The sequence below is a fragment of the Amia ocellicauda genome, chromosome 7 (assembly GCF_036373705.1).
Source record: "Amia ocellicauda isolate fAmiCal2 chromosome 7, fAmiCal2.hap1, whole genome shotgun sequence".
Classification (NCBI taxonomy): domain Eukaryota; kingdom Metazoa; phylum Chordata; class Actinopteri; order Amiiformes; family Amiidae; genus Amia; species Amia ocellicauda.
In genome coordinates this window covers 36,149,491-36,169,907 of record NC_089856.1, presented here as the reverse complement: position 1 = coordinate 36,169,907, position 20,417 = coordinate 36,149,491, and the positions used below count along the sequence as shown (strand labels likewise).

Sequence of the window (20,417 nt, the reverse complement as noted above, 5' to 3'; positions counted from 1 at the left end):
AAACAAGCTGTCAAAAAAAAAAAAAAGCTATTCCTCTATTGGCTTGAATGAGCTGCACTTACATACACAACAGATGGTTTTATCTAGCTTGAATTCATTGTGAACATTACATCTTGTTAAAAACAGAATTAATTCAAGTCTTTATAATGATTGAGAAACACCTGTACACCTCTGAAATAGGGCTGTTTCCTTTCTTTCATAGATAAAGGCTAATCTAGCTTTGCGGTTTTGGGCAACCAAACGTAACCCTGACAGAGATTAAGATAAGGATTTCAGATATCGGGCTAGAACTTTTAAACCGAATAGAAGATGGGGGAGGGGTGGAGGGGAGGAACAACCAATGAGTTCACAAGCAATCTCATGTGGGTGGAAACTATTAAAAGAAACTTTCTAGATTTTCATTTACAGTTTGTATGGTGTAAAAGATGCTTAGAATATAATTATTACTACTATTATTAATGGGAGAAAACCCGAAAGCCCAAGAGTAATTTTAAGTGGTATAGCTAAGTGTTCTCTGTGTTGTCAAATACAATCTAATGGAAGGCTTTGAAGTACACTGAAACCGACTGATACAATGCTTTGTTGCAGTGTAATTGTAGGTTTGGTAAATTCTCTTGACAGCAGGCTAATTTCAGTTGCCCTACAGTTGTTTGTGGCCTGCTCTGATCACCCTTGCTCAGGGGTTGTTCTCGGCTCAGATAAGTACCTCTCCACTGTCCCGTCTTTGAATGGAGCCAGACGCACACAAACGCAGTGGCTTCTCCTGTTGGTTGCCAGGAAACGTTTCCAAGGCATTGAGTGAAAAGAAAAGCTAGACTTTCTCAACACTGCTCTTAAAACAGAAGTTGCCTCCACCACATACTACTGGATACTGATTTCAACACAGGATTTTGCCAGAAACTAAACTTGCACCGAAACGAGCTACCCTGCAACCTTAAAGATTTCTTTGGGTATGATAATGTTCAGTCGCTTATAGGTAGGCTAAAGGTTTGTTTATATTTCCAATGTGTTTTGTTCGGTCTTTAGTTTTAAATCAATGGCTGCTTTTTTGGCTTCAGTCTTTGTGTTGATGTTTTAAGTTTCTTTTCAGATACAGTACATGTGATTTATTTCTAAACCAAATTAAATAAACCAATATCATTATTTTCCCTTAGTATCTTTTTTTTCTCCTTGTCTTTGGGAATTTTTGAATTTTCAATCTTTTAATGTGATTATGAAACTGAATGCATACTTGCTGTCTTTTCTGACCTTTGCTAAATAATGACTGCTACCTTCTGAGGTTATTCAGGTGAGCATATTTTTTCTTTCACAGTTCTCTGTATTAATATGAAATTTATGACATTTGTTAAAATGATTTGCTGCATTATTATGATTGGTTGTATTTGGTGAGGTCACATTCTTATTTCATTATTAACTCCTTTGTATTTTATGTTTGTGTAAAAGCTTTATGAATAGTTCTGCCAATCTACTCAAATTGTCTTTAACCTCTTCAGAAAGCAAAATCTATTGCAGGGTAAGCAGATCTGTATGAACATACCTGTTAACAGGGTGTGATTTAAACATGGGGACACAAATGGAAATTGGGCTTCAAGGCATTAAAAACAGAAAACAGGAGACACTTCTTCACACAGAGAGTTGTCACAATCTGGAACAAACTCCCCAGCGATGTGGTTGAAGCTGAAAATTTGAGAACATTTAAAAATAGACTGGATAGGATCCTTGGATCACTTAGATATTAATGGACACCAAACGAGCACGATGGGGCGAATGGCCTCCTCTCAATTGTAAACTTGCTTATATCCCTAACCTGCAACAGATTTACTGCTTTATGTGCAATACATTTTTTTAAATTCCTTTACAGTATATGTGTATACAGTTATACAATGGAAACATCTGTTTATTCTTTGTTTATTGTGTTCAGGCATGCATTTGTGATCTGTCTTGGTAATTGTTTAAAATGGTGAGAACTGTGCACAACATTAAATGGTTTGTGCAGCCCGGTTTAATTAAGTTTTAGGAAACACATTGGCCACCCTGCTGAGAGTTTTAAAATCCTGAATTATACAAGCAGCTTGCACATTTTGTTTGGAAGGTGCTGAGCAAGGACAAACTAGGAACCCTCATTGCTGTCAAAATGGATCCCAGTGAAATGAAGAGCGAGACAGAGCTGCTGGAAAACAGACTAAGCAAGAAGGATTTTGCAAAAATGCAAACCCTTTTCTTGGTAAGCTGAAAACTAATGTAATGTAAAAGTTGCAGCCCTCTTAAACCGATAAGCCTTTGCACTTCTGGAATTTTGTATATTTTTTCTTGGGCTTTTACACATGCACACAAGTCAGGGAAGATCTTTTAGACTGCACACTTCACAGATTGTCTCCATTCATAGCACTGTGTTCTTTCCTACCAAAGCAATATTCAGTGGGGGATTTACAATCTCATTTTGTTGTTTGGTACCAAAAGCAAATTGTATAGGTATCCTATTCCCCTGATAGAAAGCTACTAATGTGCCCTTGGGTTTAACATCAAGGACAGCTTTTGCACATCCATCCACTTGCTTTGGCATCTGACTGAAGTATTGATTGATTTATTTATTTTTAACCACACAGCTGGTGTAGTGGTCTGTCATATCTTGGATTGTTCTCACCTAGAAATTAGATTTTTCTGCTTCTGGCCTCCAGGGTCAATTACTGGACATCTCCTTTAGATGTGAGTTATGGATAGGCATGGCCATTTGTTCTAGTGTTTCTCAAGAGCCTAAAAATGTGAGGCTGCAAGTCATAAGGTTTCCTTGCTGTATGTTCATACCGTAAGTCATTGTGAGTCCCTTTATGCACTATGATGATTAATTAGAAATACAATCTTGTTGATAATAGGCAGTTTTCTTTAGCCGCCTGAGTTATCCAAAGTAGATAAGCTAGTTTTAGTAAAAGGTCAAGAATGAAGTGGGGGTGAGGGATGATCATCAACTGACTTTTAAAAGCACAAACCCTAGCATATAATTTCAATATCTCTTGCATTTGACATTTGTTTTTGCAGTTACCAGAGGTAAAGCAGCCAGTATCCATGATGAAAGAAGAGTTTGTAGATAAGGTCTCTTCACTTGTTGGCCGAGGCACAAAGGATGAGTATGGAGAGCTGTTTGACAAGGTAGACGTGACACGAGAAGGGTTTGTCGACTGGGACAAGCTGACGTCTTTTCTGCTCTTAGAGCTCAACGAGAAAGATGAGCATTCTAAGAGCACTGTGGTTCCTCAATGGAAACCCCTTAAAGTTCTCCCAATGTCACACAAGGAACCTATCCAGTCAATTGTGTACTTGAGGAATACCAACAGATATCTTAGCATCAGTAAGGAGGGGCAGCTGGGAATTTGGGCGGATGGCTTTACCCTGCAGAAAACAATCCGCATTGTCACAGATTCTGTCAAACTCAAAGACCTTTGGGTTACAAGTTTGGTGCTGTTGCCAAATGTGAACAAGGTAAGACGGCCACTTGTGACTTATATAATATTACACACAAGGGCGTCTGCTAAAAAATAAATGTATAAATAAAAATAATGTGATTTTTATATGTGTAGTTTAAATATTATACTGTTAATATAAGGTAAACAGAATAATGTGTTTTATTGTTCTTTCTCAGATTGCTGTTGGATTTACCAGCAAGGAAATTTGCTTTTATGACCTGCTATCTAAGCAGGAGTTCTCCTGCCAGTATAAAATCCTGGACCTTGAGCACACACCACTAAGTATGGACTACTGGTACAATCCCACTGATGCAGATGAAGCTGTCCTCAGCTTTGGGGACCTTGGTGGAGAGGTAACAAAACTTGCATCTTCATTACTGTTGGTTCTGTGTGAACTGTACTTTTTTTCTGGAAATATACAGTATATTTTGACCAACAAAAATGCAATTCAAATTTTGCAGTGCTTGGATACATAGATCACTATTATTCTCTGGTCAGCCAATAACCAAAATGTTTGTCTCCTGCATTTTATTTTGCAGGTCAATGGAATGTGTTTTACAACTGCGCTAATAGCGTTGTTTGAGAGACCCACCACCACAGTAGAGCAGGACTCTGTTATAACCATTAAATGGCAGGAGCTTGTCAATGGCAATCACAAGTGTTGCTATGTTGTGAGACACAAGGGTCATGGAAAGAGCTGGGTTCGACGAGGTAACACCAATGCATACTTCGTGTGATTATTTTTCCCTTAAATGAGCAAATAAAAAAAAATAAAAAAGGAATTTAATCCAGTGGGTGGCAGAGACCCCTAAATCTTGAGCAGTCCTTAGAAATGGCTGGCACTATAAAATACGATTCAATTAAACAAACAAACAAACAATCAAACAACACAAAGAGTCAGGAATGCCAGATGTCAGATGCCCTGGAAAAGGAAAATTGAGATGTGGCTGAAAGAAACCCACTAAACAGATATATTCTGCCTGGCTTATATTTATTGATGTATAGTTCACTATTCATAGGTTTATGTTTCAGGTATACACTTCTTTCTAGTGATTAATTCACCAATACAGTTATTTAAGAGGTACACAGAACTCCATGTTGTTTGAGGCAAAATGTAACCTATTATATCACTCATGAATTTGAGTTCAAGAGCACTGGCACTGTCTTTATTTTTTATTTTTTAATGCACTTCATATACAGTTCATGTTTGAATCATAAAGGCAGCCTCACTGTGCTTCTGTTATTAAAATATTTCTGCAGATATCTAGTGAAGAGGCTGCTTTTATTTTCGTTACCACAACAACGCACTGTAGTAGGTATACAGCCATGTGCATAGAACCGCAGTTTCTTAATTATGTCATTAATTACTTTATTATTCATAGCTCTGTCCATGCAGAGTACAGAGAGAAAGCAGCGTGTGTTTATTTATGTTGGTTGACTTCCGAGAATACAGATACAAAAAGTATGCAATGCATGCACTCGGTTCACTTTAGAAATCGAGACCATACAGAGGGGTTGCAAAAATAACACTGACACTAAACATTATAAATATATCAATACAACAAAGTATGTATAAGTGTATATTTTAAATCAGTGGGAGAAATGTTCTTTCCACTAAGATTCAGGGGTGTTAAACTCCAGTCCTAGAGGGTTCGGGTGTCTCCTGGTTTTTGTTCCAAACCAGCTCTTGACTCCTTAATTGCTCTAAGTAAATGATTAACTGGATGAATTTAACACTTCTCTCCAGACTCTGAAGGGTTCTGTGAGGACAATATTTTGAGCAATCAACATATTTTAACTTCTCAGCTATGAGACTAAAAGGTGAAAGTCTTCGATAAGCCTAGCTGAGAAAATAATGACATTAATTGGATAATTGAGAGCCCCTGTTGGAAAATAACCAGCAGACACTGCAGACCTTGGCAACTGGAGTCTGACGGCCCTGCTTTGGAGTTTTAGCTCTTCTTTTTGAAGATAAATCCTTTAGACGTTTACTATGAGAATTTGTAGTTGACATTCTCACAGATTTGTGTGATGTGGCAGAAGAACATCAAGGGGATATATGTATGACCACAGCTGGACCCCTGGTCTGAGTTTGCTGTGAACAGACAGTAGTGGTAGCAGTTGGAGAGAAAGTGAAATATTTGGGACACGTCTATCTGAAAGGAAACTCTCTAATGAACCAAAGAGATACCGGATTTAATTAATTAAAGAGAAAAATCAAGGTATAGTGAAATGATTGTACTGTAGAGAATATATATATCTGAGAATGGATCATTGTTCTGGGGGGCCTACTGGGCCCATGAACCATTGGTCCTCAATTAATAAATGATGGCAAGTGGTCCACATGTAGTTCTAATGCTGGAGGATTATGATTGATTGATTGGTTGGTTGATTTTTTTTTTTTTTTTCACAGACATCTAAAATGCAACCTCCTCCTGAAATATTTGTTTTTCCTCTTGTTTTCCATCAGTGCGATACCTTGGCAATCTGGACGCTTTTATCTCTTGCGCCACCAGCAATGTCAACAGCATAGTACTGGCTTGGAAGGAGAAGGAAAGAATGCCACTACGGACCACTGCCATCCACATCGGCAAAGGAACCAACGACTTTGACTATCACCCTGGCCTGAATTTAATTGGTAGTTCTGCTTCTTTCATCAGCTCTTCATCACACACACACGCACGCACACAGCTCTGCCATGCAATTATTATTTGTTGCACTGGGATTTATTTAATGGCATTAACTGCATTGTAATATCAGTAACTTCTTTATTAAAGTGCCATATTTTCTTTTGCCCATCATCAATGGGGGGTAAATTGCATATTTCTTAACTGAAATGAATCAAAGGGAATCAAAGTGTATGTAACAGCAGGTTTTTAATTGTAAGGGTGTCAAAGCTTACGTCGGCTAATTCAGATCTTTCAATTATTTGTCACTAATGTCTTCAACTTGCTGAGGCCTTAAGGATGTTTGCTTCTACATAATCCATGCTCCCTCTGGTATGCACGATGGGTTTCATTTCGTATATTCAGATTTGCTTTTATGTAGTTCTCCTGCACTGCAATTTGATGTATTTTATATGGCATGATCCTAATTTCAAGAAGCACCCAGTTTCAGGTTGTTCAATATTAACAAGTTCAGTGTCAGGCCTGATTCTTTCATTTTCCTGCAGCATCTGCTGGCATTGACAACAAAGTGTGTCTCTGGAACCCTTACGTGATTTCCAAGCCAGTGGGGGTTCTGCGCGGTCACATGGCCAGTGTCATTGCAGTTCAGTTCATCGTCTCAAAAAAGCAACTCTTGAGCTTCTCGAAGGATAAGGTTGGTTTTGCATGTGTTGTAATGGAGTTTAAAACTAAAATTCTGAAGCAGGACAACCTCCCATAATGCTTCACTCTGCTCCACGCAATTAGAAATACATACCTCTCTCCCTTTTCAGGTGTTGAGAGTGTGGGATGTGCATCATCAGCTGTGTATCCAACGCATAGCGGGTGTGTTCCCGAAATGCATGGAGTTCCACATGGTCCTATACTTCGACGAAGAGCACGGCAGGCTTTTGACTACCTTTAACAACCAGATCACACTGCTGGAAGCGAAACAGGAGATTGGACAGAGAGTGACAAGCCATGCAAAAGTGGTCAGCTGTGTGCTTTACAATCAGCTTTTCAAGCAGGTGAGCTTTCTTCTGTATTTCTGCTTGCAGGATGGAGGCCAGTGAGACTTCAGAAGCTGTGTAGTTAACATACTGTGATTCCCTGTCGCAATGTCTCAGAACACTGACTTTCCACTCTAGTGACCAAGTCAAACACTGATATGCTCACCAGTTGCCTTTGTGGAAAGACATAAAACCAACAACACTTCAAACGTAAGACCAACACCATATGTTTGAAGTTATAAATATATGAAGTCGTATAATTACCAGGGGAAAGCATTGAAACTGTGGTAAAAGGAGAGGGGGAGGAAGTGGGTTAGCTCCCTCAGGTGTAAACTGAGGAACGGTGGCAAAGTGACCAAAATATCTTCCAATAGGATGCTCAATTGAGTACTTTAGTGTTTTCTAACAACTGTAGAAATTACAGAGTTTGGTCTTTGAGGTTGTACTTCCCTTATACACAGTACAATCACTGCATAACAGTTGTGTTTACCTGCATCTATCCTTAATTAAATTAAACTTGTTTTTTTTTTTCTTCTCTCTACTGAAAGTACCAGGCTAAGGGAGTGCAACCACAATGGCTTGCTTTGGGCACTGCAATGCTTAGTGGCAGCTCTGGTGTTTTGAATGAGATGAGATTTTACTTTCCAGATACATTTTAAACCATGTGACCCCCTGTATTATCTGTCTGACAACGGATAGGACTTAGTGCATTGCTTCTTCCCTTTTTTTTTTTTTTAAAGGTAATTAGCTCTGATGCTGATTCCACCATTATATACTGGATGATTGATACAGGACAGAAGATTAAGCAGTTCACCAAGTGCCACGGTGATGCTGAGATCTCCACAATGGCCCTTGACGCTACCGAAACCAGGCTCTTCACTGGAGGCACTGATGGGACTGTCAAGGTCAGAGTGGCCACACAGTCACATGTCATGAATCTCTTCTCAACTGACAGCCAACTGCAGGCCTGCCCCCTGACCCTGCATCAACAAATTTGTCACTAGCTTTTCTGGCTCTCAATGTTTTGCCCTGAAGCAGCATATAAAGATCCTCCTCATGATCTGGGGCACATTTTACATCTTATTACTCCTGTCCTTTGAAAGCAGCATTTCTGAGCATGGGATTGTCCTCCTTGTTTAATTAGGAAATCCCCTTCACCTCTTGTTAGCCATCGCGTACTGAGAATTAGCTCAGAGAGGTTTCACACTGTTGCACTTGACGCAGCCCTGGTTAAGGTTGGAAATGATCTTTTGATGGCTGCTGATACCAGCTCTATATTGTTCTTGTTTCTTTGCACTGTACTGCTGCATTTGATACAAGTCTCCTTTGAGGATTGTAGGCCTGCTTGTGGAGGGGGGGTAAGGATGCAAGTCTGACAAGGGTAGGCTGTTACTGAATGCTCATATAATGTTGCTATATTGTACTAATCGAATAGTCGGGGATTCAAGTTAATTAATACAAATTATGGAAAGGAATTACTCCCAGATCCAGGAGTGGGCAATAATTCACACACAGATAAAAATGGTCCTCAGGCTGGCTTTTGAAATCTCATGTTTGAAATGAAAGCAGGTAGTCGTTTTTTTCCATTTACACAAAAGTGGTATTGACTTCTTCTAATCTTTACTCCTTCTATCTGTGGAGAAGATGGAACATGTTTGTACTAGAGATCATTTTTTTTTTTTTGTGTGTGTTATTGCGGCAAACTTGTAGTCAGTTTCAAATTTTGCATCTCTTTTGGATATTTATACTTAATATAAATATAAAAAATAACAAAATAAATAATAGAGGATATGTATGTTGTTATATCACTGACACTATCAGTGAAAAGGTGAAACACAATTTTCTGCTGCTGATACTACTCTTTATTTATGTTTTTATTTAAAGGTTTGGGATTTCAATGGACATTGTTACCATAAACTTAATGCCGGTCTGGATCAAGCAGTTGAAATCTCTCAGATCTTGATGCTGAAGAGGACAGTCTTAGTTCTGGGCTGGGAAAGGTACTCTCTATATCACCATTTAGTTATTAATATACACCAAACGAGCATGATGGGTTGAATGGCCTCCTTTTGTTTGTAAACTTTCTTATGTTCTAAGTCTTCCCTAGAGCTTGTCTGGATTTAACCCTTGCTAACCCAGTGTGACATATACATCAAATACAGAGGCCTGGTAAATTGAAAAAATATATTTTTGTCAAGCCTGTTGAATGTTTGTGACATACACATCAAAACGAGTTCTTTCGGGTAAATGCTGAGAAACAGGCTGTATTTTTCTTCCCCCTGAGTCTGCTGGTTCATTGGTCCTGAAGCTTTGTTTGTTGGTGTGACCTTTCGGCACCGCTGACATCTCCGTCCAGCGCCAACTCCATCTGACATTTAGTTCAGTAGTTTAGAAATAACTTAAACGATGTAGAGTTTGCTTTGTCTAATACCAGGGGCGAAACGACGGCCAGCTTCTCATCCTTATGTGACCTCTTGTAGGCACGGATGACTCACTGGTCTGCTCTTTCCAGGATGATCACAGTGTTCCGGATGAACAGCTTCACGCAGTTTTTCGTGCAGCCCTCAGAATGGAAGGGAGGAGTGCAGCACCAGAACGACATCCTCTGCGCAGCCATCCTCCCCCCGCAGACCTTGGCCACCGGTACACCATACTGACACATGGGCTTTTCCTGTAGATGCTCTTTTCCAAAACTGTGACATAGTTGTGAATTTTTTTGTACAACCCCAATTCTGTAAAAGTTGGGACAGTATGGAAAATGCAAAAAAACAGAGTCATTTGAAAATTCAATTCACCTTGTACTATATTGAAAACACATTATTAACACATTATTTAATGTTTTACTTTGTGAATTTAATTTATTTTTGAAAATATACACTCATTTCAAATCTGATAACTGCAACACACTCCAAAAAAGTTGGGACAGTCGACTGTTTACCACTGTGTAACATCACCTTTTCTTTTAATAACACTTATTAAGCGTTTGGGCACTGAAGACACCAGTTGGTTAAGTCTAGCAAGCTGAATTTTCCCCCATTCATCCATTATGCATTTCTTCAACTGCGCATCTGTACAGGGCCTTCGTTGCCTTATTCTGCGCTTCATAATGTGCCACACATTCTCAATGGGAGACGGGTCAGGACTGCAGGCAGGCCATGCTAGCACCCGCACTCTGCTTACAAAACCATGCGCTTGTAATCCGGGCAGAATGTGGTTTGGCGTTGTCCTGCTGGAAAATGCAGGGACGTCCCTGGAAAAGACGACGTCTGTATGGCAGCATATGTTGCTCCAAAATGTGTACATATCTTTCTGCATTAATGGTGCCCTCACAGATGTGCAAGTTACCCATGCCATGGGCACTGACACACCCCCATACCATGACAGATGCTGGCTTTTGGACCTGACGCTGATAACAGCTTGGATGGTCCTTTTCCTCTTTGGCCCGGAGAACACGACGGCTGTTTTGTCCAAAAACTATTTGAAATGTTGATTCGTCAGACCACAAAACTCGATTCCACTGTGCTACTGTCCATCTCAGATGAGACCGAGCCCAGAGAAGTCGGCGGCACTTCTGGACAGTGTTGATGAATTGGCATCTGCTTTGCACAGTAAAGCCTTAACTTGCATCTGTGGATGCAGCGGCGAATGGTGTTGACTGACAAAGGTTTACCAAAGTATTCCCGAGCCCATGTCAGGATATCCATTACAGACTCATGACGGTTTTTAAGACAGTGACGTCTGAGGGATTGGAGATCACGAGCATTCAGAAGTAGTTTTCAGCCTTGCCCTTTACGCACCGATTTTTGACCGGATTCCTTAAATCTTTTAATTTTATTGTGCACTGTAGAAGGTGAAATGCCCCAAATCCTACCGATTTGTCTTTGGGGAATGTTGTTCTCAAAGTGTTGGGTTATTCGCAGATGCATCTGTTGGCAGATTGACGAGCCTCAACCCATCCTTTATACGTATTTTAGCATTTTCCATACTGTCCCAACTTTTTCGGAATTGGGGTTGTATATTATTCGCTCTGATCTATTGCCTACCTTTTCCATGTCACAACTGCAAAGTTTATTATTTAATCTTCCCATCCTTTTTCATCTTTGGGTATCCATTCCATAGCTTCCTTTGTCCATTTTTGAACTAGTTTTCTTGCAATGTGTCTGGCCCATTGCCATTTTAACATTTTCACCCCCCACCTTTTTATAGGGATGTCCCATATTTATTCTTGTTCTCGGATCCATTCATTTATTATTCTATCTCCTGTTATATATATAATTTTTGTTTACAGGTTAACCCACATATTGGCCCCATTTGCCCTAGATCAGATGTGTAAATATTGATTTACTCATGATAGGTTTACAGACTGGTTTGTGTTTGTGTGTGTGTGAGAGAGAGAGAGAGATAGTGTATTCCATGTGCACCAGCCTGTTTCAGAAATGTATAGCATCAGAACCTCCCTTTAGACAATGCGCAGCCAGGCATAGTCTAAAATCTATGAGCAATTAAAACTTAATTTTTTTTTTAAGGAAGGTATTCTTTTTTATACTCCATTACCAACTCCTAAACTGAAAATGACCAGAGGTAAATAAAACAATACCTAATTTACATGGTGCAGAACTGAAGTGAAATAAAAATAAAAAAACATAAAGGATAATCGGTGCGAATGGGGGAGGGGGAGAATGCATGATTAGAAGTTACAACCCTTTACTAAAATATAGGTTGAGGGAAATGAACAGATAAGCTGATGGCACTCAGGAGTATCTCAAATGACTTCACAGAGCTTCACAGAGCTGTTCCAGGCCCCAGCTGGAGTACAGCTCCAGTCTCTTACTCTGGCTGTTAAAACAGATCACTGAAGTCTTTGTTCTCTTCAAGGGTATGAATTTTCTGTCTCTTGATTTATATCACATATCATCCAACTATTGTCAGGGATAAGTAAGGAAATGATACTGACAGATTTTCTGTCCATACCATGCAGTGCATGCTCTGTACATTTAATAGGAGCCTTTTGCAGCTTTGTTGCGAGTCGCCTATGCACAGAGAATACAAAAGAGCGGAGAAGTGGGCTGAGAGTAACTAACAAGCCACTTGGAACATAAGCATGCTCTCTGGATTATGCAAATCGGCAAATTAAATTATGTTTATTAGCGCGAGGAGAGGAGAAATTTGCTTTGCGGGCTGTGAATCAAAATGCAAGAGAACATTTTGCTGGTGGGATGTGCTGCTTGGAGTTTTTCCTCAGTTTTGAAATGCTGTGCAGCATGCCATTACATATGGCCAGTATGCTGCTGCAGTACATTTTCGACGAGGAAGACCATTATTAAACAGAGCGGTTTTGGCATTGCTTTTATATGTGTGGTGTTAGGGACTCAATAGCACTTGTCCACCTGAACCCGTCTGTTAACATGAGTGGTTCTGTTGAAAGGCTACCTCTTCATCAAATGAAAATGGGAATAATCAGTTGATTATGACTACAGTACAAATGTTTAAAACAAAAAATAAACACAACAAAGCTGTTCTTGACCCAATTCATAATTGTCTCTGTTGGTTCCAATCACAATCACCCTCACCCTGTTCTTGTGGAATATTAACTTTGAAGTATAATAATAATAATAATAATAATAATAATAATAATAATAATAATAATAATAATAATAATAATAACATCAGTAGTGTTTGTAATTCTCCCTGCAGTTTGATTTTATCTAGCCCTCCACTTTTCTTAAATGGCCAATCAATGTGTTATATGTATTTAACCATAAAATTATTAATTACTTAAATACAATCATTGTCCAGGGGCACGACAGTCCATCATTTGACAAAGCGTAACATCAATGCAGGACTTGACCATATTCACACATTGATATTGCTCTTGCTTTTATCTTTTGGAAATAAAAACATGGAGGCAGGCTCTTACAGTCTTGGACGGTTGTGGTGCCTTTAGGTTTCCAATCCATCTGCTCCTTCTAACTGTGACTAGCTCAAATGGACCAGTGTTAGCACTTCCCAGTTCTTTGTGGTTTGAGTAGAGCATCACAGACCTGCTGTTGTGTAGTCCTCCTGGAATATGTACCCTTGTGCTTTAGTGATGCCTACATGGTTTTCAATTGGGAAGAATGCTGTGTACTATCTTTTACTCTTTGTATAACTCTCGCTACATTTGACATTATCTGCCTTAAAGACAAGTCACTGTTAATCATAATTTGTTATGCCATTCATTTTCCAAGGGGGCTTAAGTTAATTATGAGCAATTAAGGTCATCTGTGTTAAATTAGTATTGCTTCACTGCCCCCCACCTCCTTAACATTTTTTTTAAAGAAGACTGTTAATATTGATTTTTTTTATATTTCCATTATTTCAACACAGGTAGTTACGATGGCGAAATAATTATATGGAACAACAACACTGAAAATGCTCGTTACAAACTTCATCCGGACGGCACGGGTACACTGAAATCGAAGTCAGGTGCGTCTGCTGTCTTTTGATTGGTTAATAAGTCCGTGCTTTTCAGAAAACGTATTTCTTTGATGTATAAGTTTCTAAAGAATCTGAACAAACTGGAGGTCTTAATTCCGCAGACAGTGAGCTGTTAAAGGAAAGGAAGACCTCCATTCCACCTCGGACCTCCTCTGCTTCCTCAGGAAAATTCTCCCCTTCTGTTGTGTTTAGTGAAAGTGATGCCGAATGTAACTACACTGTTACGAGACTCATCTTTTTGGAAGCTAGAAAAAGCCTTGCTGCTGGAGGTATGAAAGACAGTGTATCAAAACCAGTGTGTTCATACTAATGGCAAATGTTGTGAAGAGATGTATGTAATAATTGTGAATACAAATGTTATATACAGTACCTATAGAAAGTCTACACCTCCTTTCAAAGTTTTCACCTTTTGTTGCTTTATAGCCAACCTTAATAGTGTGGAGTATGGTATGTACATATATATGGGGGGAAAAAATACTAATTTAAATGCATGAAACTGAGACACTGACACCATTTTTTTTTTTTTTAAGTGACTGTAGTTTGTTTACACATGAAAAGATTTATTCATGCAGATATGTTTTATTTTCATTGTTTTTTTTCTTCTGTTTGCTTTTGGGTTTTGACAGCGCAGAAGAAATATACAGCATGAAAAAAGCATACAAATATTTTAAACATTGTCACTGTCACACATTTAATAACCTGTTTTACATGAATACAGTCATGTGTAGCCTAATTGACCAGTGGAGTTGCTCATCTCACTGCAAATGATAGTAATACAAAATCTGCAGCATGAAGAATAACTGCTTTTCTTGTCATGTTTTTAGACGCTGCAGACCTGGTGTCGTGTGGAGGGCTGGGATTGGTGAGATTCTGGAGCACCACGAGAATCTGCCTGGGCGCAGAATTCATTGCTCACAGGGACGCCGGCTCCATCATCATGACTGTGGATAAAACGGGCCAATACCTCATCACCGGGGACATTGATGGATGGGTAAAAGTTTGGGATATACAGGTTAGAGACACTGTCGCCGAGATCTCATTTATCAATGTAGCCTTCTGAAGCCATTTCCCAACACTGCACACTAAAGATAATATTTTCTTTTTTCGTTTGAATATGAAATGCTTTATAGCAGTCTTAGGATTGTATTCTGAAATGTAATTTTCCTTCTTCTGCAATGGGATCAGAATATAATGTCCTTCTGCCTTGAATTTGTATGGGCAGAACATGATGCCGATGTATTATTTCATTTTAAAATAGACGACAGATAAGTCAAGAACATGTTATTACAGGCAACTGGCAACACTGAAGTATTAACCATCCAAACTGTTTTTGTTTTCATGAAATGCTCAAATAAATAAATGTCATTTGAACTGATTTCAGAATTATGTATGTGACACTAGGGATGAACAGCAGCTGCACCGGATTTCAAAATAGGATATGGAGTTTCACCCTTCAGTTCCTCGACCGATTCCTTTATCCCTGAATAGAGTCGGCAGTGTATGAAAGTCTGGGCTGTGCCATTTTCCTGGAGCACTGTTTCCAGAAGCTCAGACTACGCCCTGGATTCCCTGAGCATTTGAAGTCCGGGTTCCTTGAACAACCAGCTTGCATCATATTGATTGAAACATGCATCTTGTATCTAATGGCGTTTAATGATGTTGTTCTTGGCTTTCAATTAGGAGTATTGCCTTCATTGCACTGATAGTGTGATCAATCAGCCTCCTGCTCTGCTGACAACCTTTCAGCCCCATGTGGACTGTGTCACTCACCTTGAAACATGTGTACACAATGGACAATTACTCCTCACCTCTGCATCTGCTGACTGCAGTGTGGCACTTAGCCACATCTCCGGGTCGATTGTAGGAATATTTGGACAGGTAAACACTGACTGGTGATGCACTGGGGTTTGCCAGATTGATCCTGAAGTAGCAATAATAAATACGAGAGAGACATAATGCATTAAACAACAATCTGACAGCCCTTATTGAATTGAGCGGTAGATATCTGCAAAATATTTAAATAAATAATAAATCAAGAAAGAAATTATGAAAGCAGCTTGTCACAGTGGTTTCCCTCAATATGCATTAGTACACCATTACAAAATATTTAAGCAGAGCATTTTGGCTGTGGAGACATAATTAGATTGACATTGACGGAGTGCTAATGAGATCACGGAGAAGTATCACAAAGATATTTAATTTTGATTTCGGATTATGGGATTTACATGTGCTAATCTTCCATATGCATATATGTTACTATAGATTATATCTAGTAATCCAGTGTACTGATCTTTGGCTATGTGAAAACCGATAACCTGTATCCCTGTGCCGTACAGCAAGTGGTCACTGTACTTGAGCTGTTTGCCATCCCTAGGAAGAACACTGGCGCATAAATGATATCATTGGTGAGGCTGGCGTGTGGAACTCACAGCTGACAGGATACAGGGAACAGAGCCCAGAGGAAGACTCGCATTCAGTCACCACTCCTGAGGAGATATCAGCTGGAAAGAATTCCCCAAAGCTCGCACAGGACCTTCCAGAGCAAGCTAGGGATAGTGACCTGGAAATAATGGGGCAGCCCACCCTGTAGGTCTTTTTGGTATTGGATAGATTCAATTCAACACAACTCATATTGTAGGGTATTTATTTTTAATCCACACAACTAAGATGACATTTTACTATAGCTCAAGGCACCTGAACATAATTAGAAGATGTCAACATTTTGTATATACATACATGAACACATAGTAGTAGTATGATTATTAGTAGAAATTTGGCCAAAACTAAACTTTTCTTGATGGAAAATCTAATATTGGTATGTTCCAGAACCAACCCATGGCAAAACACCATTCTATGGAAAAGATACCAAGAAAGTAAAAAAGAAATTGACCACAAACCTGCAGCATGGAAGGAGTCACAAAGTTCAATTGGTAAGACATAAATTCTCTCTCTCTCTCTCTCTCTCTCTCTCTCTCTCTCTCTCTCTCTCTCCGATAGACATTTTTAACTAAATATTGTCAATGCAGGTACTTTCAGTTGGCTGCACATTGAAGACCTCAGCAGTGTCTATGAGCTGGAGAAGCCAGATTTTGTCACAAATCCTCACAGATACTTTGGGGAGAAGCCTGAGAAAAAATCTCCCGATCCCCCAGAGATCCATGTCATTTCTGAAAGTGAGATTCATCTTATTTCAGAACACTCTTAATACAATATTGGGTTCGGCTGAAAATATCATCCAAACAATAAGTAAGAACATATTTTCTTCTCTCCCAACAGCTGTGAAAGCTGCCTTTGATGAGAAGAGTTTATTTCCCAGGGATATCCTGCAAAGTGAACATAAAGCAAGGAGATCACACAGACAGCATGGGTCTCGACTCTGTCAGAAGCCAGGCCACACACAGAGCAGGTAGGTCCCTTTAAAGATGAGAAAAGAATGTGAACATGGGGAATTGAGCTGCTTTATGTGTAGATGTTAACTGATGGTACTAATATTCTGTTAGCAACACAATACTGTGCTATTAATAGAATTTCAGAATAACCTTTGGGCTGACATTCATCATCAGAGTATAATGCAAACTCCATCACTCCCTGAAAAGCACGGCCCAGAACGAGTGTGAAATCATTTACTGGTCCTTTTGTGGCTGGCTGCAGCAGTATGTGGACAATCGAATCACATCGGAACTGCAGCTCTACATTAATATTACAATTTACACTGAGGCCAGTCAGTGTATTTGAGTCACTGTTATTTTGTGGTAAAGAACCTTCTCCTCTTCACACAGAAAACCCAAAGCAAGTTCTTCAGCAGTTTTCAGACCTTGAAGTCAAGTGATGGAGTACACACGCACAGCTGGATAATTAATCAAAGGCAAAGCGCTCCAGCTGAGGAGGGGGGTTTAAAGAACAAGGAACCATTTGGAAATGAACCTGAGTGTGTTTAAAATTCTCATTAACTGCAAGTTTCTCGAATTAGAAAGACCTTTAAAATCCATAAGGTACCTTCAGAAATACTTGACATTATCATTACTAGTAGTATTAGTAGTAGTATATTTATTACTCTGAACACAAGCTAGACAGCCCTGGAAATTCACATGCACCTATGTATATAACTATAAAAAATAAAACAAAATGTCTATTTTATCCTGATTTGTTTTCATGCCGGAAAGAACTGTACAGCTTTCAATAGAGATAATCTGTGAGGAACTGTGATTCACAGCTGGTTGTATGCTTTTGTATGACAGTTTATTTGTATTCAATGCATCCTGTAATAATGTGATGTACAGTTCAGAGGTCTGGCATACAAGTCTGAACTGTAGAGTTACTTCTTTCACTTTCAACAACATCAGGCTATCCTTATAGTCTGTAGAATTGAGTCCCATTTGAGACTCGGTTGTCTGCTGATGGTCTTATACTCATTTCCCAGGACTCCTACAAAAGTAGAATCTTTAAAAGGTTATGTCTGAGGAAGTATCACTCAATTTATGTACAAAATTTAACTCTAACCAGTAATGAGGTCTTAGTTGTTGTTGTGTTCAATTTCCAAATAGTTGTTGTGCTACATATTACTGGTGTATTTTGCAGCACTTGATTAAAATAAATCGATCAAGATTAATACACTGTTACTGATATTCAGCTCTTCATTGCATAGACGGTAAATGAGCGCTGCAGTGTAACCCAATCTTAAACTGAGATAATTTATAACCGAAGGGTTTGCCGCTTACAAGCAATACAAAAACCTCCTCCCTGCACTAATGAAACTCTTCAGCTAAGTATGTTTTTCATTACCACAGGTGATGATCTCTGAAAGTGTAACCGATCTTATTAACATTGCTTGCCTGGTTATAAGTTCCCATCCCTGATGTTAATGAAGTGGCTGAGGTCTGCGCTGGTGCAGCCATGGTTAACCGCCACTCTCTTTACTGTCTCGTAAAGATTAATGCAGATTCTTCATTCAGTGTTTGCAAGTTTTAAGTAAACTTGGACAGCTGTCATGCTATATAAAAAAAACATTATTTCCAATTCATGGCGAAGGAAGCAATGCTGAGATTTTGGGGAACTGCCAGCTGGAGAAAACGAATGGCCAAATTTAATTAAAGAAACCCTTCTATTACTCTGAATAAGGGTTTCAGCTCCTTTAGAGGCAAATTTGCTTTTCCAACTGACAGGTTTACAGGAATGCTACTAGTTGAGGAAGGAGCCCTTGTGTTATTGATAGGCCTCAACCAACATTTTAATTTAACTCCAGCTACAGAAGAGTTCGATTACACGGCGGAAAAGTGAAATCATTCTTTTCCTCAATTTTTGAGGTCACAAGAAAATCATGTTTGAAACTAAACCCCTTACTTTGGAGTTTTAATAGAATCTAAAATTAGAAGAATAAAAATACACCATAATCTATCATGTGTTATTCTAATTGGACTTAATGAATTGAAACCGCCTTAATGGTAAATTTGTAATTTATGAAAAAATAAGCAGTAACTATTAATAAACCCAGTTGATGTTGTTTCCATGGCATTTCTTCCTTACATACATACACATATTATCATGGTTGTAACTAAATGTCTGAAATCCAGTTGCTGTTGATGTTCTGGGAAGATGTGACATATTTCTTGATTAAAAAAATAAGCAAATGTTTTATGAAAATCATTATAAAATATCACATTTTTGGCTTTTTTCTACTTGGATACACCAGCGCAAACAAAACAAAAAATAATGAGATAGCGAATCGGGGCTGCAAGCAACCGTTTTTATTCTCAGATAGCCACACGCCACACACAACTCTGCCTCTCTCTAAAACTACTTCTGCCTGGCAGGAACTGGGCCCCTGTATATATCTCCTTGCCTCCCATGACCAACTCCACAAATCACAGCGCCCCCCTGTTCCCGTGTCGGGTTAACCTTCAACCCCGAAAGCTAGAATAATTCCCCTAAATATATCAGACTCCCAAATGATCCCCCACCTGCCAACAAAACAAACTGACAGACACCCACACAAATGCTGCACACAAGTCCCTCCATTTCACATAAAATCGCTACAATATGTGGTAGTGGCTTAGAATCAACAAGGTCAATTAATAAAGCGAGTTAAATTTGTGATGCCTCATTATACACTGAACAAAAATAAAAATGCAACAGTTTCAGGTTACAGTTCATATAATGGAAATCAGTGAATTGAAATAAATTCTTCAGGTCCTAATCTAAGGATTTCAAGTCTCAAGTTTTGAGGGAGCATGCGATTGACATGCTGACTGCAGTAATGTCCACCAGAGCTGCAGGCGGGTCAAGACCCTGGTGAGGATGACGGGATGCAGATGACCTTCTCTGTGATGGTAGCTGACAGTTCGTGCAGAAATTAATCAGCTGTCCGGGTGGCTGGTCTCAGATGATCCTGCAAGTGAAGGAGCCGGATGTGGAGGTCCTGGTTGTGTGATAAAAACTGCACATTTTAGAGTGGCCTTTTATTGTCAGCACAAGGTGTACCTGTGTAATCATGCCGTTTGATCAGCTTCTTGATATGCCACACATATCAGGTGGATGGATTATCTTGGAAAAGGGGAAATGCTCACTAACAGTGATGTAAAAAAATGTGTGCACACAATTTGAGAGAAATAAGCTTTTTGTGCGTATGGACATTTTCTGGCATCTTTCATTTCAGCTCATGAAACACGGGACCAACACTTTTCATGTTAATTTATATTTTTGTACAGTATACATACAGTACTGTGCAAAAGTTTTAGGCAGGTGTGAAAAAATGTGTAAAGTAAGAATGCTTTCAAAAATAGACATGTTAATAGATTATATTTATCTGCAAAATGCAAAGTGAGTGA

General features: G+C 39.1%; 1 protein-coding gene across 2 annotated transcripts; it reads left to right on the top strand.

The window, feature by feature from the left end:
* Positions 1-18: 18 nt before the first annotated feature.
* Positions 19-19,093, top strand: LOC136753361 (cilia- and flagella-associated protein 337). 2 transcript variants are annotated; one of them, XM_066709389.1, is made up of 20 exons: positions 19-976; positions 2,093-2,224; positions 3,037-3,147; positions 3,638-3,814; positions 4,001-4,172; positions 5,932-6,099; positions 6,634-6,782; positions 6,901-7,134; positions 7,857-8,021; positions 9,001-9,116; positions 9,629-9,759; positions 13,483-13,581; positions 13,695-13,862; positions 14,418-14,605; positions 15,274-15,471; positions 15,968-16,179; positions 16,420-16,523; positions 16,620-16,766; positions 16,870-16,999; positions 17,373-19,093. In XM_066709389.1, the coding sequence occupies exons 2-20, from the start codon at positions 2,135-2,137 to the stop codon at positions 17,410-17,412; spliced, it is 2,799 nt and encodes a 932-aa protein (XP_066565486.1). In that variant the 5' UTR covers positions 19-976; positions 2,093-2,134; the 3' UTR covers positions 17,413-19,093. The 2 variants fall into 2 exon arrangements, with proteins under 2 accessions (XP_066565486.1, XP_066565485.1); XM_066709388.1 differs by having other exon boundaries at positions 3,037-3,477.
* Positions 19,094-20,417: the final 1,324 nt, after the last annotated feature.